Source organism: Leucoraja erinacea, chromosome 1 (genome assembly GCF_028641065.1).
Source record: "Leucoraja erinacea ecotype New England chromosome 1, Leri_hhj_1, whole genome shotgun sequence".
Classification (NCBI taxonomy): domain Eukaryota; kingdom Metazoa; phylum Chordata; class Chondrichthyes; order Rajiformes; family Rajidae; genus Leucoraja; species Leucoraja erinaceus.
The window spans coordinates 150,786,706-150,813,975 of record NC_073377.1 but is presented as its reverse complement, the minus strand read 5'-3'; the positions used below and the strand labels follow the sequence as shown (position 1 = coordinate 150,813,975).

The 27,270-nt window shown below is 40.8% G+C and overlaps 1 protein-coding gene across 6 annotated transcripts in view; it reads right to left on the bottom strand.

Moving 5' to 3' along the window:
• gria2b (glutamate receptor, ionotropic, AMPA 2b) overlaps nt 1–27,270 on the bottom strand; it is a 111,848-nt gene that overhangs the window by 20,203 nt on the left and 64,375 nt on the right. For all 6 annotated transcript variants that reach the window (XR_008724556.1, XM_055645787.1, XM_055645767.1 and 3 more), the window contains exons 4-11: nt 23,929–24,125; nt 21,512–21,565; nt 19,404–19,565; nt 14,587–14,754; nt 13,288–13,392; nt 12,785–12,895; nt 10,853–11,059; nt 9,380–9,750 (exon numbers count right to left, since the gene is read on the bottom strand). Coding sequence is in view for 5 of the 6 variants with exons in the window: in XM_055645787.1 (XP_055501762.1) it covers nt 9,380–9,750; nt 10,853–11,059; nt 12,785–12,895; nt 13,288–13,392; nt 14,587–14,754; nt 19,404–19,565; nt 21,512–21,565; nt 23,929–24,125 (1,375 nt within the window). In the remaining variant the exon portion in view is untranslated. The remainder of the gene's footprint in view (nt 1–9,379; nt 9,751–10,852; nt 11,060–12,784; nt 12,896–13,287; nt 13,393–14,586; nt 14,755–19,403; nt 19,566–21,511; nt 21,566–23,928; nt 24,126–27,270) is intronic.

Genomic DNA, 27,270 nt, shown 5'->3' with positions numbered 1-27,270 from the left:
CAAAACTCTTGTAAATACACAGATAATGTGAAAGCAAAGATAACTCAAAAATCCAAGGCTTTATTTGCAGCTTTGAAAAGCTGAAATGTGTTTCCCTTGTTCTGATCTAAAATGCAAGAAGATAAGTTAAGTTTACATCAATTAATTTCAGGAAAAAAAACTCTGCCATTTTCCACAAATATAATTTCTGACCAATACCCTAATAACGGTCCAAACCTTCTCTTTTATTTCAATTTTAGCTGAAATCTTTGAATACCATCCTCCAACTAACTACAAGAGTGACCCTGGGATTGTGCTGTCCCTGAATCCGTCCTTATGTACCATATTTAATTCATTACTAAACCATAGCGTTACTTAGTCCCCTCTCTCTTCTGACAGCTAGAGATAGCTTCTCCACTGAGTAATCAACATAGGTTAAGTTAACATAATCTTTCAGTTCTAAAAGCACTCAAAAAGGGAAAATAATTCAGAGCAAAGATTTCTGTATTATTTCCTTACACCAAGTCTCAAACCTAGGTTTAAATGGATTAATCTTTGAAGCTGTGGTTCGGATGCAACAGATATTATGCTGCTTTGTGGAAATAGCTACATTTCATACATAAATCAACCAGTCAGTGTTGGGAGGCAATTCAACCACGTGGACACCACGGTTCATTTATCTACAAATAATTCCTGTTGTTGAAATATTTAACTGTGGACATTGTTTTCTTTTAAAGAATTTACAATGTTATATGATATAACAACCACAGTAATTCTACCTTGGCGCTGAAAACCATCGACTTTCCAGTATATGATCTCTGTGCATCAACAACATTGACTGAATTTTCTCAGTGAACGTGAACACTTACACGAGGTGAAACCGTCTGACTCAGCAAAAATCCAGTACTGGGCTGGCAATCTTCAACCCAGGAAACTGCAGACAAATATTTTATTCTGATTCATCAAATAAATCCCAATGTGATGGCCTTTGTATAGTTTCCAAAATCATACCTTTAAACATTCTCATTTTTTTGTTCAACATTAAAGGAATATTGTGGGACTGTTTTTTTAAATTTCACATCAAGTAATACAAATAAATATCAAGTAGTGATGGTGTAATATTTCTTTTGGTGGAATATGTACAGATGCCTATAATTTCAACAGCATAAATGTATGAACATCAACGAATTGCACCAGATTTCAAGAATTTATCAAAGTTTCCTCACCTGTCATAGCCTATTAGAAGGAAAAGACACATAAGAGCATAAAAATACATTAATTTTGATTTTAATTATAACATTGTGTGTTTTCATATTGCTGGTATTTAACAATTGCCAACTGCTATTCAATTTCTAACCTAGACTTTAAACGTCTTATAAAATATCCCAATCGCAATAAAATGTAAGGGGCAGTGGTTTCTTGAGATGGTTGTTTGGGAACTTGAATAAAAAATTAAGTACTAGGAGGCTCTGTGAGTATAAAGTGCTCAAAGTAAATTATTTTATAGAGATTAAATTCAAAGTTGTTTAAAGAAAGTTGTTTGATCAAAGGAGCCACCGTAGAGATAGTAACATAATTATTATTATCTAAATGGTGGCCGATTGGGAAAGGGGGAGATGCAGCGAGACCTGGGTGTCATGGTACACCAGTCATTGAAGGTAGGCATGCAGGTGCAGCAGGTAGTAAAGAAAGCGAATGGTATGTTAGCTTTCATTGCAAAAGGATTTGAGTATAGGAGCAGAGAGGTTCTACTGCAGTTGTACAGGGTCTTGGTGAGACCACACCTGGAGTATTGCGTACAGTTTTGGTCCAAATCTGAGGAAGGACATTATTGCCATAGGGAGTTTAGACGGTTCACCAGGACTGATTCTTTCTTAAGCACCTGAGAGGGGACTCAACTTACAAAATTCTTAAGGGGTTGGACAAGAGGATTCTGAAAGTCTACAAGGGTGCTAAGGAAAAGGGGAAATCCTTTAAAACCGAGATGAGAAGAACTTTTTTCACGCATATAGTGGTGAATCTCTGGAACTCTCTGCCACAGAGGGTAGTTGAGGCCAGTTCATTGGCTATATTTAAGAGGGAGTTAGATGTGGCCCTTGTGGCTAAGGGGATCAGGGGGTATGGGGAGAAGGCAGGTACAGGATACTGAGTGGATGATCAGCCATGTCAATTGAACAAGGTCAGGCTCGACTACTCCTTCCTTTCAGTTTCTATCATCAAAGTGTCACATTACATCAATGAAGGAAAATGTATGCCAGCATATTTACTTCTTAAGCACCTGGCCAGCATGTAAGAGGATTCTGAACTTCTCAGATGTGCACTATATTCTCAGGATTCTTAGTCAGGAATGGCAAACACTTTTTCTTGAACGCCTGAACCTACAGAGATTGGTGAAGCAGCCATGTCAAACACAAGCTCATCACTACCTTCCTTTCAGTCCATCGTCAAAGTGTCTTACATCAGGAAGGCTGTATGTATAGTCAAGGATACTGGCCGCTCACTATTGTCTTTTCTACCTTCAAGGACAAGATGCAGAAGCTTGAAAGTGCCAATGTGTGGACTTAAAAACTGCTACTTCCCCACTGCTATCCAACTCAGGAGCCAATTTCCTCTTTCTGAAGAAGGGAGTCGACCCAAAATGTCACCCATACCTTCTCTTCAGAGATGCTGCCTGTCCCGCTGAGTTACTCCAGCATTTTGTGTCTCTCACCTCTTTCACACTCCTGGTCCCGTGCTCGCACACTCTACTCTCCCTCATTCTGTTATTCTGTTATTGTACTTTAATATTTTTCCCACTACTTCAGATCACAATACAGTCTTGAACCATTCTGCTGTTGAGCACTCATCATTGTACTTATCATTTCCTATGTCTACTGTTTATTCTGTGAGCTTCATGTGAACAAAAAAATTCATTGCACCCTGGTGTATATGAACAAAAGCTAAAAGTAGACACAATAAGGTGGAGACATCTGTCATGTCAGACAGCATCTCTGGGAAAAGGGAATAGGTGATGTTTTGGGTTGATACTCTTCTTCAGCTAATCTGAATCTCAATCTGAATCTCAGTGCATTTAGGCACCTCACGCTCAATGCCATTTATAGGGAGCTATGGACATGAATCCCAAGACCCATATAACCATATAACCATATAACAATTACAGCACGGAAACAGGCCATCTCGGTCCATGCCGAACAAATTTTTTTCCCCTTAGTCCCACCTGCCTGCACTCGTACCATAACCCTCCATTCCCTTCTCATCCATATGCCTATCCAATTTATTTTTAAATGATACCAATGAACCTGCCTCCACCACTTCCACACTGCCACCACTCTCTGCGTAAAGAAGTTCCCCTTCATATTACCCCTAAACTTCTGTCCCTTAATTCTGAAGTCATGTTTGAATTATTGTTTGAACTCTTGTTTGAATCTTCCCTATTCTCAAAGGGAAAAGCTTGTCCACATCAACTCTGTCTATCCCTCTCATCATTTTAAAGACCTCTATGGTCCCCCCCTTAACCTTCTGCGCTCCAGAGAATAAAGACCTAACTTATTCAACCTATCTCTGTAACTTAGTTGTTGAAACCCAGGCAACATTCTAGTAAATCTCCTCTGTACTCTCTCTATTTTGTTGACATCCTTCCTATAATTGGGCGACCAAAATTGTACACCATACTCCAGATTTGGTCTCACCAATGCCTTGTACAATTTTAACATTACATCCCAGCTTCTATACTCAATGCTTGATTTATAAAGGCTAGCATACCAAAAGCTGATCTATATAAGATTCCAACTATGCACGGTTATACCCAGATCCCTCTGTTCAACTGTATTCTTCAATTCCCTACCATTTACCATGTACGTCCTATTTTGATTTGTCCTGCCAAGGTGTAGCACCTCACATTTATCAGCATTAAACTCCATCTGCCATCTTTCAGCCCATTTTTCCAAATGGCCTATCTGTATATTCATGTTGGTTAAGGGCCTGTCCCACTGTACAAGCTAATTCAAGTTCTCCCGAGTTTCCCCTGATTCAAACTTGGTGAATTATGGTAATGGCTCCTCGTAGGTACTCGGGGCTCCCGTGGACATTTTTCAACATGTTGAAAAGTCTTCACGAGCTTACCGCATTTCCAGAGTACCTGCCGTTAGCGTTACGAGACGCTAAAGGACGTCCTGAGCTCCGACGTACCCGCTACATACATTCTACGTGCTTACCACGAGTTTGATTTTTTTTTAAACTCGGGAGAACTCATGAATTACCTCATACAGTGGGACAGGCCCTTAAGGGTCTTGCAATTAACTGCATACTTTATGATTACATTCGGCCTTCCAAAGTGCAACGCCTTACACAAGCTCAAATTAAATTTCACTAGGCATCATTCTAAAACGAATCTTCATCCTGCTATATACTTTGACAATCTTCCTCAAAATCCGCAACTCCAGCAATCTTGCTGCCATCTCCAAATTTAATGTAGAAATGTGTGTGTGTGTGTGTGTGTGTGTGTGTGTGTGTGTGTGTGTGTGTGTGTGTGTGTGTGTGTGTGTGTGTGTGTGTGTGTGTGTGTGTGTGTGGTGCGTGTGTGTGTGTGTGTGTGTGTGTGTGTGTGTGTGTGTGTGTGTGTGTGTGTGTGTGTGTGTGTGATTATGTAGCATTCTCATGCATCTTCTCTACACCCTTCTCAGCTTAATGACGTATTTCCTATTGCTGGGTGAAGAGAATGGCATACAGCACACAACACTTTCACCAATGACTTGTACAGTTATGACATGAAATTCCATCCTGCCTACCTGTGTCATCAATTTAAGAAAACTATGCACCCTGAGATCTCTCGGTTCTACAACACTCTCCATTTCCTGTGAATCTCCTGCACTGGATTAACTTTCCAAAATGCAACACCTCACCCTTGTCAGAGTTAAATTCCATTTGTCATTTCTTGGGTCATTTACCCCATTCATCTAGATCCTATGGTAATCTAAGATAACAATCTTCACTGTCCATTATGCCAAATTTACTAAGCATTGTCATCCTAATTGTTAGTATAGATGACAAGCAAGAGTGGACCCAGCAGATTCCTGTGGCACACTACTAGTCACAAGCATTCAATCAGTATAACAACCTGCCACTACTACTCCGATTCCTTCCACTGATCAAATTTTGTATCCAACTGTCTACCTTACCCTGATCCCATGAGATTTAACCTTCCAGACTAGTGTGAACCTAGTCTGGTCTAAGACAAGGTCCCATATAGTCTGGATGATCTAAACTTCCAGACTACGTGGCTCCTTGTCAAGGGTCTGGTTAAAGTCAATGTGCCTCATCATTTCTCTAAGTGACCTTTCCAAAAACTCAGTTACATTTATCACTCTTGGACAACGTATGTCTTGGATAAAATAACATAAAGGCCTTCAGTTGACCAAGTAGCTGTTTAGTAAATAATTGGAATATCAATACACCAAATTTATAGGTTGCAGCCTCATCAAACCATCTTTACTGTAACAACTGAAATTGTTTATTTTCCCTAAGTTGTTCTCATTGGCCTATTCAGTGACCTGAGCAGGTGGAAGTTAACTTTATCAAGAAGAATTGCGTGTCTTTGTCCTAGATATTATATTTGAGCAGCAATCTCTGTAAATGGACAGGGAAATTCCAAGATAAAATGGGATGTCAGGACTGTCTTATGAAGAAAGACTGGATAGACTTGGTTTATACTCTCTAGAATTTAGGAGATTGAGAGGGGATCTTATAGAAACTTACAAAATTCTTAAGGGGTTGGACAGGCTAGATGCAGGAAGATTGTTCCCGATGTTGGGGAAGTCCAGGACAAGGGGTCACAGCTTAAGGATAAGGGGGAAATCCTTTAAAACCGAGATGAGAAGAACTTTTTTCACACAGAGAGTAGTGAATCTCTGGAACTCTCTGCCACAGAGGGTAGTTGAGGCCAGTTCATTGGCTATATTTAAGAGGGAGTTAGATGTGGCCCTTGTGGCTAAGGGGATCAGGGGGTATGGAGAGAAGGCAGGTACGGGATACTGAGTTGGATGATCAGCCATGATCATATTGAATGGCGGTGCAGGCTCGAAGGGCCGAATGGCCTACTCCTGCACCTAATTTCTATGTTCTATGTCTATGTTTCTATGTAAGGCTAAGAATATGCCCATTGGGATCACAGGGTGGCAACAGTATTATCCTAAAATGAGGATACAAAGTCTGGAACACTAGTAAGATCCAGCCATGTTTTGACAATCAGGGCTACGGTAATATTCAGTACTGAAGTGGTGTCACCAAGTCAACACTAGTGCAGTTAATCAGAGGTCACTTGACCTAGGAGATGACTGACAACTGACTGCGATCTTGCTCATTAACACAGCATGGAGATTGTTAATTTGGTCAGCCCGACTCAGGGAATCTACAATCGATCTAGATCAACCATTCAAAGGTTTTATGCGTGATTAATTGAAGGCACAGTTATTGAAATATATGTGAAAATAGGTGAGTATGGTTATTACATTTTTTGTTAACATTTTTGGGTATTGTTCTTGGTTTTTCTGAGGTTTTATTCTGCATTTTGCGATCTGCATTAAATTCTTCCAATGTTTTGTCATCTGATAAACAACGACTGAATTATTGGTTTAAACTCCCCGAGACTGTATCGTTATATTTGTAATCCTCAAGTTCAAGCTAATGAACACAAATAAAGGTCGTACAATATCAGTGGGCAGTAAGGTTTAGGTTAAAGGTACACAAAATTGCTGGAGAAACTCAGCGGGTGCAGCAGCATCTATGGAGCGAAGAAAATAGGCGACGTTTCGGGCCGAAACGTCGCCTATTTTCTTCGCTCCATAGATGCTGCTGCACCCGCTGAGTTTCTCCAGCAATTTTGTGTACCTTCGATCTTCCAGCATCTGCAGTTCCTTCTTGAAGGTTTAGGTTAAGTTTGGTTTTTAATTAGGGCTGAATTCCTGATATTAGTGGCACCAGGGGAAGGTGAGGCAGTGTGTGGATCCCTTTCACCTCTCCATTAGGAGACTGGTAAGACAGGAATAAAAGGCATTATTGGCTCTGAAGTCATGTTTCGCCCAATCAAAGAGTTTGAAGATGTAGGAAGTTAGTAATTTACATGACCTCCCTGAATGTCTTAATTTATAAATATCAGATTCAAAGTCCTCAATATGTCAAGTGGCTTCATTTTGAGGAGAGTGTTAACCTTAAGATTACATGAGAGAAACCGGTTCCGTGTACCTTAACCAAGCCAGAAAAAAAGAGAATGTATTAGCTGTTCAAAACCTGGACCATGAAAATGGACAGCACTATGAACAGAATACCTGAACTAGGTGGTTGAAATGAACTGAAGAGCTAATTTGTCAGCCCCATTATCAGCAATGGTTATCTCCAGTCGCTGCAGCTGATGAATATGATTTTTAAATTAATCTGCTGTTAATGAATAGTAAAGCATTTTATTTAGAAGTAAATGTACCTTGGTTACTCTTCTGGATATTCAAATGACTAAAAATTTTTGCAATATTATTATTTCTTCAACAGGGTGGCCCAGTGGCACAGTGGCAGAGTTGCTGCCTCACGGCATCAGAGACCCGGATTTGGCCCTGACCTCGAGTGCTGTCTGTAGAGTTTATACGTTGTCCCTGTGCTCACATGGCTTTTCTCCGGGTCCTCTGGTTTCCTCCCACATTTCAAAGACGTGAATGTTTGTAGATGAATTGCCTTCTGCAAATCGTCTCTAGTGTGTAGGATAGAACTAGTGTACGGGTGATCTTTGGTCAGCGTGGGAGCAGTGGACTGAAGGGCCTGCTTCCACGCTGTTTCTCTAAACTAAACTAAACATTTATCATTTCCTAGACTGATGGTGCCAAACGTCATGCATGCAAAATTGCTGCCCGTACATAAGATTTAATTGAGTAACATGATGCCAGGCTACTTCTCCAGATGATGTACTTGCCCAAGACTAGGCCGAATGGCGTTCCTAAATATTACTTCTGTTCTTCTACAAACAAAGCTATTACAATATAAATATTTTATAAGTAAAGTGTGCACATCACAATTTTAAGTATTTAAGAAGGAACTGCAGATGCTGGAAAATCGAAGGCAGCAGCATCTATGGAGCTCCATAGATGCTGCTGCACCCACTGAGTTTCTCCAGCTTTTTTGTGTACCTACAATTTTAAGTATTCTCTTCAAAGGCAGGTCTACAGAGAACCTACGCTGGGTCTCCTCCATGGCCACAGCGAGCAGCACCGGAAATTGGAGGAACAGCACCTCATATTCCGTTTGGGGAGTCTGCACCCCGGGGGCATGAACATCGAATTCTCCCAATTTTGTTAGTCCTTGCTGTCTCCTCCCCTTCCTCAGCCCCCCTGCTGTCTCCTCCCATCCCCCAGCCTTCTGGCTACTCCTCCTTTTCCCTTTCTTGTCCCCACCCACCCCCGCCCCCGATCAGTCTGAAGAAGGGTTTCGGCCCGAAACGTTGCCTATTTCCTTCGCTCCATAGATGCTGCTGCACCCGCTGAGTTTCTCCAGCTTTTTTGTGTAACCTCTGAAGCTAGCACAGCGTGGCAAAATATAACTGATGTCTCTAAAGCTTTAGTTGTTCAATCACTAAATTGATACTACTAAAGATGATCAGTATATAGTTTTGGCCTATATTAAACATTATTTAAAATATATATCTATATGTATATTTAAATAGACATAAATTGAAAATTGAAGATGCTCTTATCTTCTCTCAATTCTTCTGAGAGTTCACTAGAACACATTTAATGTCCTCTCAATAAAAAATATCATTGCTTCAATGAAGACCTCTTCAAGCCAACAAATGAATTTCTCATATCTCACTGAACATAAAGAGTCAGAAATCCTCTAACATAAACTATTTGACAAGATATCGATCTATCTATCTATCCTTTACTTTTCCGTGAACAGATAGCTGTGAAAAATAAAAATAAAACATTGGATAATGAGATGACTGATGAACTGACTTTGTAGTTCCTTACCTTTGTGCTTGTTCCTCGCCCTTGCCTTTGTTATACACACATGAACCGAGGGCCGTAAAATGGGAATATGCAGCAAAAACACGGTACCCCTCCAAGAGGACTAAGTAACAACTGTAACCTTATGCATTTTATGGTCGCAGCAGCAGGGTGTATATATAAGTTCACTGTAGAGAAACATGAATGACATCTTCGTGCATCATTCGTGTATCTCTTTGGTTTGAAAAAAGCTTTAAAACAATTTAGCTTTGCCCTTTTGGAATCAGAGGGTCTTCTTTGCAATTTTCTCCCTTTAATTTGTGAAAGGAAAACAATCCAGTTTAAACGTGAATATATATGCACCGTGCCATCAGATAGGGACCGAAAATGCACAAAGCTAAAATGCTCGAGTGACCAACCTTGGCGAAATATCGCATCCTTGCTGCATAAAGGCACCCAGAGAAAACCAGAGACTATTAAATATCCCAAATTCATTAGTTTGGTCGTTACTTTGTGTTTCCCGTCCATCTTCATATTCTTCGGTATGCCACTCATACGGACTAAATCTGCTGACCAAGAATAAAACTACGCTGACCCCGATGTAAGCGAAGACAATGCACATCCAGATTTCATAAGCTAATGGATCTAGAAAGGAGAAGACTCCTGGCTTCGACTTCTGTGGTTTCTTTATCATGATGGATATCCCGAGGCTCATGAAGGGCTTTGAAAAGTCGATCACCTCCTCTCTTACCAAAGTGATTGTCAGTGGAGCTACTGCAATATCTGCTTTCTGCAACAACAAAGCACAGGTATTTTTTTATTGTTTAGTTCATCTCCTTGGCAAAGACTATTGTTGTGAACTGAAACTGATGTTCAATCATAGGTTGCTTTCAGTCTTGTCGTTTGTTTTTACAAAATTGTTTCAATGTAATTAAGATGAAGGTTCTCTGCCTAATCTGTTAACCTATTTTTCCTTTACCAAAATTACTCCAATTTACCTGCAGCCTTTTTTTTTTGCATTAATGTACTTCATTGTTGATACTTAGCTGAAGGTTGCGAATCCAAAGTTGCTGTAGAAGACATTTATTTTAATGCAAATAAAGTGCAAAAAAGTCAGGACTGCTTCATTTTAGTCTCATTCAAGAGATAATAAACTCAGTTCTCCAATACATAATCTATATACGCTTCATAATTTAAATATACAAGTGATGTTCCCAATGATGTAGAAGCATTTGCATATGGGGAATATCAAGCTTGAGTATCATGCACAAAATTATTTGATCCAACTTCACAGAAGGAAATGTAGACACAAGTAAAATCAGAAGATGCAATCTTGACCAAAAAGACACATTTCTGGGGGAACTCAGCAGGTCAGGCAGCATCTGTGGAGGGAATGGATAGACAGCGTTTCTTCTTGTCCACATTGGGACCATTCTTTAGACTGAGGAATGCTACCTGACCCGCTGAGTTCCTCTAGCACTTTGTCTTTTGATCACAGAAATAAATGTTGATCCAAAAATACTGATTGATTGCAAATTGACAGCATTTTTTCCCATTTAAATGTATGGTTTTGTGCCATCGAACCTGGAATGTGAAAATAATTTACATTCAAGAAATGAATATTGTTACTTTAGGAAATGTAATTATCCTTCATCACCACATGATTTCCTTGACTCTTTCATTTCTGGAAATAACAGAACAGACTATCTTACTTTATACTGTATATGGCTGAGACAGAATGGAAACAGTTACATTTGTATTGGTTTTTGATAATGGATATTTGACCATGCGGAAACCATAAAAACCATATTCTTCCTTAACAATCATCTATTAAACATGCAACAATTATTGAATGATGTATAATGACCACACTTTGTATTTTGTTTTCTTACCCCATACACCAGTTCTCCCACCATTCCATTCCATACTTTTGTTTCCGCGTCCCTGGCACCATATTTCCCATCGGGAACGATGGAAAGTTTGTACTTAAAGCCACAATGTTTGGCTATTTCTGCCGCTAGGTCAACGCAGTAACCTTCATACTGGTCATTTCCTTCAAACTGGTCATAATTTTTCTTCAGCATCACATAGGGCGATTCCTATGAATGAAAAATGTGCGACATTTTTTTAAATGGTCATTGCAAGATCATGTGATCTTTGAGTGAGATGAACAATCCGACCAAATTCAAGGCCACAGCTATTTTTAAAATACCAGGCTCAATTTGTTCTCCTGATCCTGCAATAGATTGTATTAATCCATGTGATGCTCAATTCTAATGCCCTGGATAAGGGTACAACTTGTTATGTAGGAGGGTGTGGATATGAACTCATCCGTTACCATTTCATGAATCTTCAGCGAATTGAGTTCATGCCGACTAGCAATCCTCGTACACTAACACTATTTTACACACCAGGGACAAGTTACAATTTTACCAAAGCCAATTAATTTACAAACCTGTACCTCTTTGGAGGGTGGGAGAAAACCAGAGCACCCGGAGGAAACGCATATGGTTACAGGAAGAACGTAAAAACTCTGTATAGATAGAACCCGTAGTCAGGGTTGAACCTGGTCTCTGGAGATGTAAGGCAGCAACTCTACCACTACGCCACCGTGCCGCCCAAGTGCATTACTCTTGTAATGGAGATGTACTTATTTTATGACTGGTTGCAGCAATATAGTTGCAGCGTTAGCAACTGTCTGAAATTTAATTGTTTAAAGTTAAATGGTGTAGCTAATTGAATTAGTTCCACCAGTCGTCATGATAGTATTTGAACTGATGGGTCCAGATAAACAGATTGCTAACCCAGCAGTTGAACCATTATGACCGAGAGTTCCCTGTGGCGTTTGATATAAGTAGGTTACCAACTTATGACATAAATGTAAACATTATGTTGCAAATGTAGTTCCCTTTATAAGAACTACATTCCAAAACCTCTATGGAAAAAAATGGGATCACCAATAGTATGAGGCACTTATGTCCCTTAATTTGATCACACTCCACCGTGGGTGGCACAGTGGTGCAGCGGTAGAGTTGCTGTGTTACAGCGCTGGCAGCGCCGGAGACCCGGGTTCGATCCCGACTATGGATTCTGTCTGTACAGAGTTTGTATGTTCTCCCCATGAATGCGTGGGTTTTCTCCAAGATTTTTGGTTTCCTCCCACACTCCAAGGAAGTACAGGTTTGCAGGTGAATTGGCTTGGTATATATGTAAATTGTCCCCAATGTGTGTGGGATTAATGTGCGGGGGTCCCTGGTATCTCTAAACTAAACTGCAAACTAAACCAAACTGAAGAATTCAACTGATATTTACATAAACTAGGAGTGGCCAAGTATGCACCACAAACCTAGATGGAAATAGAAGGTACACAAAAATGCTGGAGAAACTCGGCAGGTGCAGCAGCATCTATCGAGCGAAGGAAATAGGCAATGTTTCAGCCCGAAACCCTTCTTCAGACTGATGGGGGGTGGGGGGAGGCAGGGAGAAGAAAGGAAATAGACTGGTGCAAGCCAAGCACCTGGGATTTGTTTTTTAAGAATATGAAAGTTAATATGCCCCAAAAACAAAGACATTAACATCACTTACTTAGAAAGCAAAAACATGTCCCTGAAGTTCAAAAGCATAATATGAACCATGATCAACACAATTATGGCAAAAAATCATTTCTAATGTGATAAATTTACTCATTTTGATTTACATAACTACAGATAAATAGACAGATTTATTGATGTTTCGATAATATTCTAATTTTACTGACATTTATATGCAAAGATTTGTCTTTTAATTACCACGGGTGATTCTTTGTAATGTGCTCAAGAACATACCATAATACTTGTCACTACAACTGTCTTATTCTCCATTCCCGCAGTTTCATTTCCACCAAGGAAATCCGTTGCTGTGACGACCATCTTGTCGACCTCATTCCAGTATCCAATCTGCCAATTTCACAATCAAATTATTTGAAGTGTTTAATAAGGTTTAATATTATGTTTGCGTATGCACATCATTGTATCACAGAGCTGTTAACATCGGCTGAAACCAGTGCAGATTTGTTGGGTGAAATGGCCTCCTTCTATGTCGTAAAGTAAATGAAATATGTTGTATAACATCTGTGAGTCCAACGGTAACATGGTGAAATAACCATCAAGAAACTACATACCAATTATACCTTTTGGAATAGAATTCTAATTAGTACCTGGTATTAAAGGATCCATACCGGAAGGATTTGTGTCAATTCCAAGGTGTAAACAGACAAATGAAAAATATTGAATTTATTGTGATTTAACAAACAAATATGAAGCAATGTAATTGTAACTTTAAGTCGTACCTTCCGGGGACCACTATTTTTGAGTTCCATAATGTTGACTGTATAATTGACTCTTCTTCCAAATTGATCAAATTGAATATTTCCTGTCAAACCATCAATGCGAACCTAATTTAAGAAAAGAGAATGGTTGAAAAATGTCCTTTAAGCTTCTGTACAGCATTATTTCAGAAGCTATGTACTGTATATCATGATTGGATGCAGTGTTAGTATTAGCATCAGCAAGCATCAGTTATCAGGACAGAGTTAGAACGTTACCCAAGATGAGTGGCTTCTGGCAACCCATTAATGCTTCAACATCCTTTTTTGAAGAAGACGAAGATTGTTTTTTATAGGATATTAGTGCTAACATAAAGAGAATAGTCAGCATTCAGACCCCTTGGCTATTTTCAGTTAATTGAGCTTCAATTACTTAAAACACATCATGAATAAGATCTGCCGTATCTGCCATATCTGCCAAAGACAACATTCTTTTCCAGAAAGAAAACAAACTATGCAATCAAGTAAGCATAGTTTTTGTTCAACACATTTGACTGCCTTTAGCCTTGTAATACAGGTTCACCACCGATTTTCCGGCACCCTTCGTTCCAGAACCTAGCTGGATTATCCGTTTTGCCAAACCAACAGAAGTCATAATAATGATACAACAATATACCTCTAACCCAATAATGATACTACTACCATGTCTCTAAAGCTCCACGGACTGATAGAAAATTAAATAACTAACCAAATCTCATTTCTTGGAAGGATATGCTGGCTCTGGAGAGGGTCCAGAGGAGGTTCACAGGAATGAGTTGGTTAACCTATGATGAGATTTGTCGGCACTGGGCCTGTACTCGCTGGAGTTTAGAAGAATGAGGGGGGCCCTCATTGAAACATACAAAATAGTGAAAGGCTGGGATAGAGTAGATGTGGAGAGGATGTTTCCACTAGTGGGAGAGTCTAGGACTCGAGGTCATAGCCTCGGAATTAAAGGACGTTCTTTTAGGAATGAGATGAGGAGAAATTTCTTTAGTCAGACGGTGGTGAATCTGTGTAATTCTTTGCCATAGAAGCCTGTGGAGGCCAAGTCAATGGATATTTTTAAGGCAGAGATAGATAGATTCTTGATTAGCACATTTGTCAGAGGTTATGGGGAGAAGGCAGGAGAAAGGGGTGAGGAGCGATAGATCAACCATGATTGAATGGCGGAGTAGACTCAATGGGCCGAATGGCCTAATTCTACTCCTATCACTTATGACCTTATGACTGTCTTATCTAATATTTCAGTGACTATTTTCACTCTTATAAAGGGGTACTTACCAGCTTTAATGCTCTTTCTATTTCAATACCCTGGCCCCAGGGAACAGCAGGGTTGGCAAGACAATCACCAGTGCTACCTCTCCTGGAAATATCAATCCGCTGTTTGCGGAGATAGCGAAATGCTTCAGTCATCACCTGGACAGCATCATAGGTCAGCGCAGAAGTATACTGGAAAAGGAACAAATGAAATAAGTGGCAAAGAAATAAAGAACTAGCGATTACATAGCATTTGCAATAACTGTGTGATGCCTCAATTATAACCTTCTGTGAAATGCCAATGGAAGTGCTGACACTGTTGTTTCACTGACCAATATGTCACCTGTGAATGTGGTATTGAACCACAAACAATAGATCACCTGCTGAAATGCCCTCAACTAGAAATCCAATGCACAGCTGCCGATCTCGCTGCCTACAATGAAGATGTCGAGAATTGCGTTCAGCTCCGGCTGAACAATATCTAATTTTGTGACCTGGATTCAACAAGAAGAGTGACCACTATGACTGCCAATTTTGCACAATGTACAACAAATAGCATTAAACTGAGATAACTAGATGGATTGATTGGTCAGTTAAATGTTGCTTCAGGACATGCACCAAAAGTGTCTTAAAATCATAATCGACACAAATTCCTTTGTATCCGTTCTATGTGAGGACGTTCCAAACCAAATCACAGACACTGTAGATTGTTCACTATAAATGCCCAGTCTACATATCCATTTGGCTCATTGCTAAGCTGATGTGGCCCTTCTAGGCATCTAAGGAAATCTCCTCAGAGCAACATTACCGAGTTAATCTTCCATGCAATGATCCTTTTGTAGAACTGTGAAAAAGAAAATTAAACAGGCTATTTTCTCTTTCACAGATGCCGCTTGATCTGGTGAGTTTTTTTTTCTATTTTTAGTTCAGGAGTTCTTAGTTTGTGGTTTGGCTCTTGTTAAAAAATGAATAATTGTGGTTAGCAATATTATACCTGCATCGGTCTTTGTCTAATGCTGCTCCACTGTCCTCGAATTTTTGTTTATAAAATGCTGTTGCTTTTATGTGCTGTGGGAATCCACCTCTACCATCTTTTTGACAGTCAACTTGCCGCCACAAGCCAAGGTCTAGATGGCACTGGATGGATCGAGGCACCAAACTCTGATACCCTATTCATCATCGCAGGTGACTTGCAAATCCAGCAAACTCCAGAAAGCTACCCCCCGAAAACCTTCAACACGTCTCCTACCACAGGCAGGGTGTTAACACTCTTGATCACTGCTGCACCACTGAAGCGTGGCTGATAAAATAGAGTAATGCAGCATTGGCCTGAGGAGGACAAACAGTTTATTTCAAGAATAGATTGGAACATGTTCAAGACCACTTCATCCAGCCTGGATGGGTATACCTCAGCCATCATCAGCTTCAGCAAGAAATGCGTCGACCACTGCGTTCTAAAAAAGATGATTAGGGTCTATCCTGATCAGAATACTTGGATGAACAGGGAGACTCACTCTCCATTTAAGTCCAGATCCAAGGCTTTCAAGATTTGTCGGCTGGTGGGAGCGGTAGCCCACCGAAGGCTCGTCAGAGTCCATGCTCGTCGGACGGTGTAAACCCGGAGGGAGCTGGAGACATCGGACACTAGGAGCAAGGACTGGGAGGAGGATGAACCAGGGTAATGCCTCAGCTGCAGGAGATGCCCTCAGGACACATAGAAGGCCAGACTAGGGGAGGAGGGGGACGGTTCGCAGGAACTGCCCCAGCACATTGAGCAAGCGGGCCAACCAGACTGGACTTAGAATAATGTCACCAAAAATGGCAGCACATGCATTTGTAATATATGCAAAAATAATTTCACTGTGCAGTTGCATATATGACAGGTAAAGCATTATTGAACTATTGAACTATAGCCTTCATGAGCTACATCAGAGCTGACCTCCGACCTCTGACAACGACACATCTCAATCCGATGGGCATAATGCCTGATACAACTGATGTTTTGAATAGACAAACAAATAATAATAATAATAATAATCTTATTTATATAGCACATTTTTAGTCAACTTGCATTGACCCCAAAGTGTTTCACATAATTACATTACATTTACGCACAGGCAAAGGTGGGTGAAGTATCTTGCCCCAAGGACACAACGACAGTATGCACTCCAAGCGGGATTCGAACCGGCTACCTTCCGGTCGCCAGCCGAACACTTAGCCCATTGTGCCATCTGTCGTCCCAAAGCTCGATCTCGGCATAGTCCTCCTACCCCTTCTTGCTTTATCCCATACATCTTATGGGATAAGGTGTATGGCAGAATTCAGATCTGCTTTCATGAGGGTAAACTCTTGGAAAGAGGCCAGCCCAAATAGGGGCCATGAACGGATTCTGAAATTGTGTGCAAATCATCTGGCCACAGTCTTTACTAACATCTTCAACAATCATCCGTCCCCATCTGGCTCAATGAAACGTCCGTCATTCCAGTCCTCAAGAAAAATTCAGTAACCATTCTCAATGACAACTGCCCAATTGTTCTAACAAATGAAATGAAATGATTCAATTTATTGTCATTGTCAGTGTACAGTACAGAGACAACGAAATGCATTTTTAGCATCTCCCTTGAAAGGGAGACACAGGGCGTCGCGGTGTGCCCGCGCCTGCCGCCGTAACATTCCATTACAGGCAAAGGTGGGTGAAGTGTCTTGCCCAAGGACACAACGACAGTATGCACTCCAAGCGGGATTTGAACCGGCTACCTTCCGGTCACCCGCCGAACTCTTAGCCCATTGTGCTATCTGTCGTCTAACATCAACCATAATGAAGTGATTTGAAAGATTGGTATTCGCCCACATTCTGCATCAATCCTCTAGAGTAGACGACCAAGACCTCTTGCGATTTACATATGATAAAAAATAGTTCTATGGAGGATACCATCTCTCTATATACAGCCCTGTATCATCTTTCCAATAAGATCACCTAAGTCAGGCAGCTATTCAACTGCAGCTCAGCCTTCAACACCATAATTCTGAATAAGCTCCTTCTTAAACCTCTGCACCTTGGCATTGAGGGTTTCCATTTGCAACTGGCTTTTGGACGTCTTAACCAGAAGACCTCTGTCAGATAGAATTGGCCATAACATTTTTTCTACCATGACCCTCAACACTGGTTCCACTCATGGTTAGTTCAGGTTAGATTATTGTCACATGTACCGAGGTACAGTGAAAAGCTTTCGTTGTGTGCTCTCCTCTGTGTACTCCATGACTGGGTGGCCAAAGACTTGATCTTGATGTTTCCAATGATACAACTGCTCTCAGTCAGATCTACACCAATAATAAGACAAACTCCAGGAAAAAAGTTAAAGAACCTAGTTGCATGGGTCAGCAAGACGAAAAATTGGTTGTTTATCTAAAAAATGGAGGGAGTGTCTCATCAGGGGAGCTGCTGCAGAGATGACCAAGTTTTTTCCACAACCCCAAGACAACCCTAAGTGGAGTAAGCACCTTTGCATTGTATGCTTGGTATAACATAGGGAACCTTAACCAATTTGCATGGGAAAAAAAGTCCCATAAACAGCAATGTGAACATGACCAGGTAATTCATTTAATTGATACTGGTGCAAAGGTATATCTTGGACAAGGCACAGTTTTTGTTCTTCAGAGTTTATTTTCCTAGCAATGTTACAACATTTTGAGATTTTAAAACTCAAGTCTGCAATTTATCCCATCAGATAAAGCATAAAAAGAGGTTTAATTGACATCTAATTCACTTTCTTATCTTCAGTATTAAAAACGTTATGGCCATTTTCATACTTGGAAATTAGCATCTTGTTCCCTATTGATTTTCCATTGACTTAACACAAAAGTTGTGATCAAGGACAGTGAAATGGCCATAACTTTATTAAAAATTAAGAGAACTGAAATACATTTTCAGTTATTATAGATTGAAGCATTCTGAAACAAATATTAAACAATCTTACTTGGATGACCTGAAATTAAAACATATAATTAGTTAGTTACCCAATTGTAGCTAATTCCAAAATTCAATTACTAGATCTAAACATCTATCCATTTCTTAAGAAAAGATTAACATTTTTAAATAGCCTAAGTGTTCAAAGAACATTCACACAAGAATTCACAATAAAACATGATTTTTAAATCTCATTGACATTAATTTATAGGCCAAATGGAAGGGATTTAGTGTTCAATTGCTGTAAATTAATGTCCATTGATATTATATGTCCATTGATATACTTGCGAGTGGGATTTTCTCGAACGCGCTGGTTTGGAACACTGCCATTGCGGTGGATTGAAGCCCATATGCGGCATGAAAGATACTGCAGGATTGAATGGGCCCCCAAGTCACGTATTCGCAACTTAAAATTTTGAATAAAGGGATCTTAAGAAGCCCTTTTTAATGTAAAAATAAACAACCTACTTTGCAATGTCCCCTACATGAGATCCCGCCCCGTTGTCTGCGTTCACGGCTTTAGAGGATAATTTTTAATCTACTATAGTAATTAAATAATCCAATTTAGTTTAAAAATACCTGCAGCGAACAAATTTCACAGCGATTTTTCATCAGCAACTAAGTAGGCTGAACAACATCGATTTCAACAGCCTAGAGAAAATCGCGTTTTAAACCCGCCCCCCTCTCAAAGGCGTCAAAGTCGCGCATACGGCAGTGGCAGAACTGCAGCGCCGCTGAAGGTAAGTTTTGCAACATACCTAATTCTCCCACCACACCATAAACTTACACAAATTCAGTCATTCACAACTAATACCATTTTAGTGGGCATTCTTTTGTAAATGAAGTGCTAAAATTACACAAATGGTAAACCAACCTTAATTTTGCTTGTTTTCCCTCCTGGATATTCCTTCTCATCCAATGCTAACCATCGCTGCATAAACTTCATTACGACTGGATCATCATAATCAACAATTTGAAATCCAGACACATTGGCTCCACCGTATTGAATTTTTGACAAGTCTCCATCTGTAAATCCCTGCAGCAGGTAATAAGTCTTATAGTTAATACAATTATCTCCCTTCCCAAAGAAAAATTACTCAGTATTACACTGCAGGAAATGAATGCAAACCAGCCGCTAACACAATTAATCCTACACAAGATCAATTCATTATCAGCGACATCACATTAATACACTTCTGTTTAATGAAAATTGACATCTCAGAGATGTATCAGAACTTACACAATAAACCCACATTGTTAATGCTTGGTCATGTCATTCAACAGTCTCAATCTTCCAACCATGGTCACGACAGATTAATTTGACATCACCTGTTTGTAACTCCCCTACCACATTTTCCTAATGTTTTTTTTTTTACAATTGTCTTACTGCATCTTTAACCCGAATATTCCTGCCGAATTTCGGCTGAGATGGGATGAAAAATCATGAGTCATGATCATTTCTGTAGCCAAGGTGGGCTCCTAACATTGCAAAAGGTAAAGAATATATGCCTGCCTTAATAAATTGATGGAGGATTTGAGCACCAGACCAGAATGAATAAAGATGAACCTCCCCCAGCCACCTTCAATGTCCACTCTGGCCTGATGGAAGATCTCAACCCAAAACATCAACAAATCCTTTACCCCCACAGATGCTGCTCGAGTCGCTGAGCATATTGAGCCGCTGAGCATATGCTTAGCATATTGTTTTTTAGCAAATGTAATGGTTCAAAGGCAGTTTCGACTATTTTTTTTGTTTGAGGCATTATTTAATTAATAAAACTGTTTACTCATTGGTAATTTCAGTAAGAAAATCTAACAATGAAATAATCCAATTATTTATCCTTTAATATTTGCCGATTGTTATGACCTATGGTGGAGAAATTGAGAAATCAGTTTATCTTAAAGGCACAAATTATTAGTATGTAAAACATAGAAAAGTACAGCACAAGAACAGGCCCTTCAGTCCACAATGGCTGTGTCGAACATGATGCGAAGAGAAACTAATCTTATCTGCCTATCCTAATGATCCAAAAAATAATGGAAACTAATCATTTACAATCTGTATATTTTAGAGTTACTTGAAAGCAATTTCACATTGATTTACAAATTACTATTCCAAATTGGTTATTGCTAATGGAGTACTTCTTTAACCTCAGGAGGATTTCAGGTGGATGTTTTATTGTACATGTCCACACGTGCACAAGATAAATAGAATAAGTTAGCCGATTCTGCTGCGGTTGTGGCAGGCATCTTCATGTGAACAGATAAAATAAATACTTTACTTGAGACATACAATTCATCCCTTTTTTCTTTTATTGGAATTATTGTTCTTTCTTTTAATCCAGAATTTGCAGTTAGCAGTGAGCTGTCAGGGTCATGTCAGGTCGGGGGGAGATCCCATGTAATCCCGTGCTAGCTGCTCCATGGTCGGATAGTCGCCGACTAAACCGTCTCCCTCACCTGGATTGCCAGGTGAGGAGGGGGCTGTGGACCCCCAGCCGGACCAAAAACAAGACCTGTCAAAGGTCGGATGAGCTTCTAGCGAGCCAACGGCCATCCATACTTCAGTAGAAGTTGCGATCACTGTCGTACATAGCACTGTAAGGAATGATGATGAAGCACACACACATCAAAATCCTACACTTCCAGCGGCGGAAGTCCGCAGGAACTGGAGGACAAAGATGTGTGGTGAGTTCGTTACCGCTCCTGTCGGAAACCAGCACCACTGCGTCGCTAATGTTTTCTAACGATGATGAATGAATGAGTGAGCTGTCGGCTGTTACACTAGCGTTCCCTAAACAACTTGGGGCGACAAAATATCTTTGAAATAGAGAAGCTACGAACCAAGCATTTTCATGGCATTCCATATGTACCTGCCAATACTAGAGGAACCGAAGCAAAAGTTTACAAAGCACTTTCATATTTTCTGTCCTTTGACTTTTCCATACCAGATGATTCTATCTCTTTTTGTAAGACACTTACCAGATTAGCAAGGATGTAATGATATCCTTTAACATGTTTGCCGATAGTTATGACCTATGATGAAGAAATTGAGAAATTAGTTTATCCTAAAGACACAAATAATTAGAACATAAAACATAGGAAAGTACAGCACAAGAACCAGCCCACAATGGCTGAGTTGAACAGATTAACTAATCTTATCTGCTTGCATATGATACATATCCCTCTATTACCCACATATACAGGTACCAATCTAAATATTGAAGAGCAAATTACCAGAACAGACTTGAATTGTGAACGACATTCTATATAATTCTTTCAAACATGGAAGTCCAGATAATAAATAACTTGACATGGGATTTATTATGGAATATAAAATAAACACCCAACTTTTATTGTCGTGCTCTAGGAACACCACTTCATCTTCCGTCCAGGCACATTGCAGACTTCAGGGCTCAACATTGAATACATCAATTTCACAAAATTATCCTTTTTTGTTTGTGTCAGAACTTCTGTGTTCTAAATTTCATAGATTCTGCTTTTGGTGAAATTCCTCCTGAACATTGTGGTTCCCTCCCCCATCTCCACCAAGTAGAGCTGCTGCATCAGAGCACCTGATTCGATTCTGACCTCGTGTGCTATCTGGTGGATCTTCAGAGAGGCTTCACAGACTTCAGAGAGTGAATCCATAGTGAAACATAGATAGCTCACATCCAGGAACGTATTGAGGTTCAGATGGGACTTCCATTGTCCCCTCACACCTTGAGCAGGTAAGGCCAGCTGTGGTAGAGCCTACCCCACCACCACCACCCTCAACGGCCTCACCTTCCCCCTCCCTTCCGACCACCTTCTTTTCTTCCCTCTGTGATTTCTGTGCTTTTTCATTTCTCTTTCCAACCACGCTATGTTATAAATGCATCTAGGACTGGGAGCAACCAAGTTGTGCCTTGAAATTAGAACAATGACTTTCTTTACTTGCATCAATGATCTCTGCAGAAATGAAACGATACATCTACAACACAAAGCACAGGAACAGGCAAATCCAGCTCACAATGTCTGCACCAACCATTATGAGAATTTAAACTACTTCCATCTGTCTGCGCATGGTCTATATCCCTCCATTTCTTGCCTGTTCATGTGCATGTCCAAATGCCTTTAAAACATTGCTATGGTTTCTGATCCACCACTTCCTCTGGCAGCATGTTCCAGCTACCTCTGAGTAAAAGACTTAGCTTGCATACTCCCGCTAAACTTTCACCCTTTCACACAAAACCTATGCACTCCATTATTTGTCCTTCCACCCTGGGGAAAAGACTGTGATTATCCACCTTATATATGCAGCTTATAATTTTATGTACTTCTGTAAAGTTGCCCATCATCCTCTGATGTGCCGTGGAAAACAATTCAAGTTTGTCTGCCCTCACCTTGTAGCTAATACTCGCTAATCCAGGCAACATCCCAATCTCCAGCCTTTATCCATCCATCCATCCACTAATCAATCCCCTCTCACTTGTATCCACCTATCACATGCCTGGCTTTGTCGGCCCTCACCTCTCTTCCAGCTTTCTACAATCAGTCTAAGTAAGGGTCCCGACTTGAAACATTACCGATCCATATTCTCCAGAGCGGCTGGATGACCTGCTGAGTTACTCCAGCATTTTGTGTTTTTTGCCAAATATATAAACTCAGATGGGGCACCATTTTCAAGCAATGTTGCATGAGGCATCCAAATGACAAAGGTGATTAAATAAAATGATGTGCCTCTATTTAATCAAAATTATTATCACTAGTTGAGGCTGGGACTATCCCATCGTTTAAGAAACAGTTGGACAGGTACGGTGGCACAACAGTAGAGTTGCTGCCTTGCAGCGCCAGAGACCCGGGTTCGATCCCGACTACGGGTGCTGTCTGTGTGGAGTTTGTACGTTCTCCCCGTAATCTGCGTGGGTTTTCTCCGAGATCTTCGGTTTCCTCCCACACTCCAAAGACGTACTGGCTTGTAGGTTGATTGGCTTGTTAATTGGCTTGATAAAAATGTTAAATTGTCCAAGTTGGCGATATGTAAAGTACTGCCCTGCCAACTACAAAATTCAGAAGGTTCAGAAGGTTCAGAAGGTGCATGGATAGGACAGGTTTGGAGCGTTATGGACCAAGCGCAGGCAAGTGGGACTAGGTTAGCTAGGACATTGTTGGCGAATTGGGCTGAAGGGCCTGTTTCCACACTGTATCACTCTATGACTTTATGACCATGACAAAATGAAAGAGGTAATGAGAAATATTCAGTGTTTACTGCACAATTGAATGAACACGGTGGTGACAAAGATATTCCGTGTTGTGTTGTGGGTCTGATGTTTCCACTGACAGATTACAGAATAAATCTTGTCACGGTAACTGTGTTTCCTGAACAAACTATTGATCAGTAACATCCTGAACAGTACCTGTTCCATGATATCGTTAACTTTGTCTCTTTCACAATCGAGGATCACTTGTCTTTCCTTTTTATTTTCCAGGTCCTGAAAAAGTGAGCGGTAGGCTTCATCCTTCCTGTCATCTTTTATATTCCCAACGTTGATCGCTGTGACTTGCCACTTGTTTTCAGCAGCAGCATCCAGGACTGCTTGTAACACCGACAACCCTTGGGGGAAAGAGGTGACAGAATACAGCCAACATATTACATTCATCATCTTGAGCCCAGTCGATATAACACTCAACTGCTTCACAACTGTTTACAAATAATTTCTATATGAATTGGCAAAACATTTTGTATTGGGTTGGTCTGATAGGAGTCACTTTAGAGCAGATTTTAAACTTATTAACGTGAGCACAATCTTTCGTTCTCACATTAGAACAAAATGTTTTGTTCATACAATTTATGCAATTTCATAAATCTATTCTCAAACTAATTCAAAATTGAATAATTTATCACGCTTTAAATATTTCAAAGTTATGACTTAGTCCCAATGATTGATATTGACCTCTAAAACTCAACCACAGGAGAGGAGTGTGATAAAAATCAGACAACATCGTGTTTTCCCAGCCATGCCTCTTATCGCCCCCAACTGAAAAGTGTCCAGTCATTTCTTCATAGCTTGCTACATATAAATGTTGATGGATAGGGAGCTGACCTATTGTCCTATTGTCCTGTTCACCACCCCTCCTTGTCTTCAGCAAGTCGGTCACAGGGTGGTCACGGGGCACAGGGGTAGAGTTGTTGCCTTACAGCGAATGCAGCACCGAGTCCCGGGTTCAATCCTGACTACGGGTGCTGTCTGTACTGAATTTGTACGTTTTCCCCATGACCTGCGTGGGTTTTTTTCCGAGATCTTCGGTTTCCTCCCGCACTCCAAAGACGTGGGTAAATTGGCTTGGTAAATGCAAAAGTTGCCCCTAGTGTGTGTAGGATAGTGTTAATGTGCGGGGATCACTGGTCGGCGCAGACCCGGTGGGCCGAAGGGCTTGTTTCCACGCTGTATCTCTAAAACTGTAAAACTAACGAGAAAGCCGATGGCTACTGGCAGGAAATCTCCTGTTCATTCATGGATGCTGAAGGCATCTTTCTCTCCCTCTCAGCATAACATTCCAAACTTTTAAGTTCACTGCCAAGTTCCTAAAATCAAAGCACTTATTTTAGGTACTGCCTCATCTTCACCTAATGTAAAACTTTTTCATGATGGCAGCAGCCAAGTCTCTACATGTTAAACAAACCCCAACCCAGGAGCATGGTTGATGGCTATGAGAGTGTCGTGAGGCCAAGTGGTGTCTAGGCCCTGACTGCTGTACCATTGCAGTGAGAAGATCAACGACAATGAGATGGCAGATGTTTTATGCTGTCTCATTTAAGTCTAGTAGCAGCTACCCATTCTGACAGAGGTGTCAGTTGATTTCCGAAACACTGTAGATATGAAATCTGCAGAACTCTTCCTTCCCAAGGGTGATGGTTCCTTTTGCAAAATCTAGGTGGTATTTACAAGGCCAGCATTTATTGCCCATCTCTGATTACCGTTCATGAGATGTATAGGAAGGAACTGCAGATGCTGGTTTGAACCGGAGATAGACACAAAAAGCTGGAGTAACTCAGGGGGGCATGCAGCATCTCTGGAGAGACGGAGTGGGTGACATTTCGGGTCGAGACCCTTCTTCAGACTGGATAAGGGTCTCGACCCGAAATGTCACCCATTCCGTCTCTCCAGAGATACTGCCTGTCCCATTGAGTTACTCCAGCTTTTTTCTGTCTATCTACCCTTTATGAGATGGTGGTAAGCTACCCTCTTGAACCACAGCAGTTCTTCTGCTAAAAGTACTGCCACAACACTATTGGGGATATCCAGGATAGAAATGCAGTGACATGTTTCCATGTCAGGATGGTATGCTACATGTAAAGAGAATATACAGCTGGTGATGTCGCCATGCAGGTTCTACCCTTGTACTTCTTTGATGTTGGAGGTTTGGAGGTGCTAGTGAAGTACCCTAGGTAAGTAGCTACAGCTCATTTAATGGGCGCTAATACAGTAGTAACTGTGCCATTGAGAAGCAATGAAGATCTTGGCTGGTGAAAGAGGTTCAAATCCAATGGGCTACTTTGTCCTGAATGGTGCTGGAGCTACACTCATCCAGGCTGGTGGAGACTATTTCATCAAACTACTGACCAATCTCTTAGTTTTCTTTTAGAGATGCAGCGTAGAAACAGGCCCATCGGCCCACCGAGTCCGCGCAGACCATCGACCGCCCGGGCACAAGTTCTATCCTACACACTAGAAGCAATTTTCAGAGGCCAATTAACCTACAATCCTGCATATCTTTGGAGTGTGGAAGGAAACCGGAGCACCCAGAGAAAACCCACATGGAAAGAATGATACTCTGGGAAAGGGGAATTAGGGTTGTGGGGGTCTGGCATTAGAATTGGGAAGGGGAGGGGTGTGGACGTGTGTGGTGTAAAAGCTGGTAGTGGGGATATATGTATTTGGGGAATGGATGTTGGCTACCATATTCTCTCATGCCTGTACACCATGGTTTTTCGCCTCTCTGATGGGTCTGTCCATCTGGTGAGAAGAGAGGCGGCCAGTGATTGTGATGGAGGGGGCTAACGCTTCGTCATTAAGGAATGATTCTGTGAGTGAGACTATAAAAGGCTGTTGCTTTACTATTCTGCAGGACAGCTCCACAGTTTAGCCATCAGTTCATAGACGAAAGACTATGCAAGGTCATGGTGGGCAGGGAGAGTCTTTGCAGAGTCCAAATTCAATGTCCTGGCCAATGCCTTGTGGCCCATCTGATGTGGTTGTTTTTCTTCTTTAATAGAGCAGGAATGATATAATGGAGGTGCTTCTCGGGCCATTTTTGACTCAAACACAGATTTGGAGCCACAACGATTAAACTTGGTCAGGATTATAGGTTTGCTCCCAGTTAAACAATGGTGAACAGATTAAATTTACTCATAACCCAGCAGTTTCACTGAGACTAATTGTTGTTATGTTTTAATGCAGAATGCAAAGGATTAAGTATTTTGTAAATCTGAGAACTTTCATAGTTCATTTTATGTTACAATATCATGGTGCTTTATAAAGGTTTACGACCCAGTCTCAGTCATACCATTTGTCAGTCCAACTCTAGCCCCATGTCCTACTTCTCTCGAGAAATGCACAGATGCAGGATTGAAAACTCGCCATTTTGAGCATTCATTATGCAACATCCTTGAAAACGGTGGTCCTGGATGAAATATCACCGTAGGGGTTCCTTATCCCAAATTCAGTGGAAAATGACCATGAAACCAGTTTTCAGAC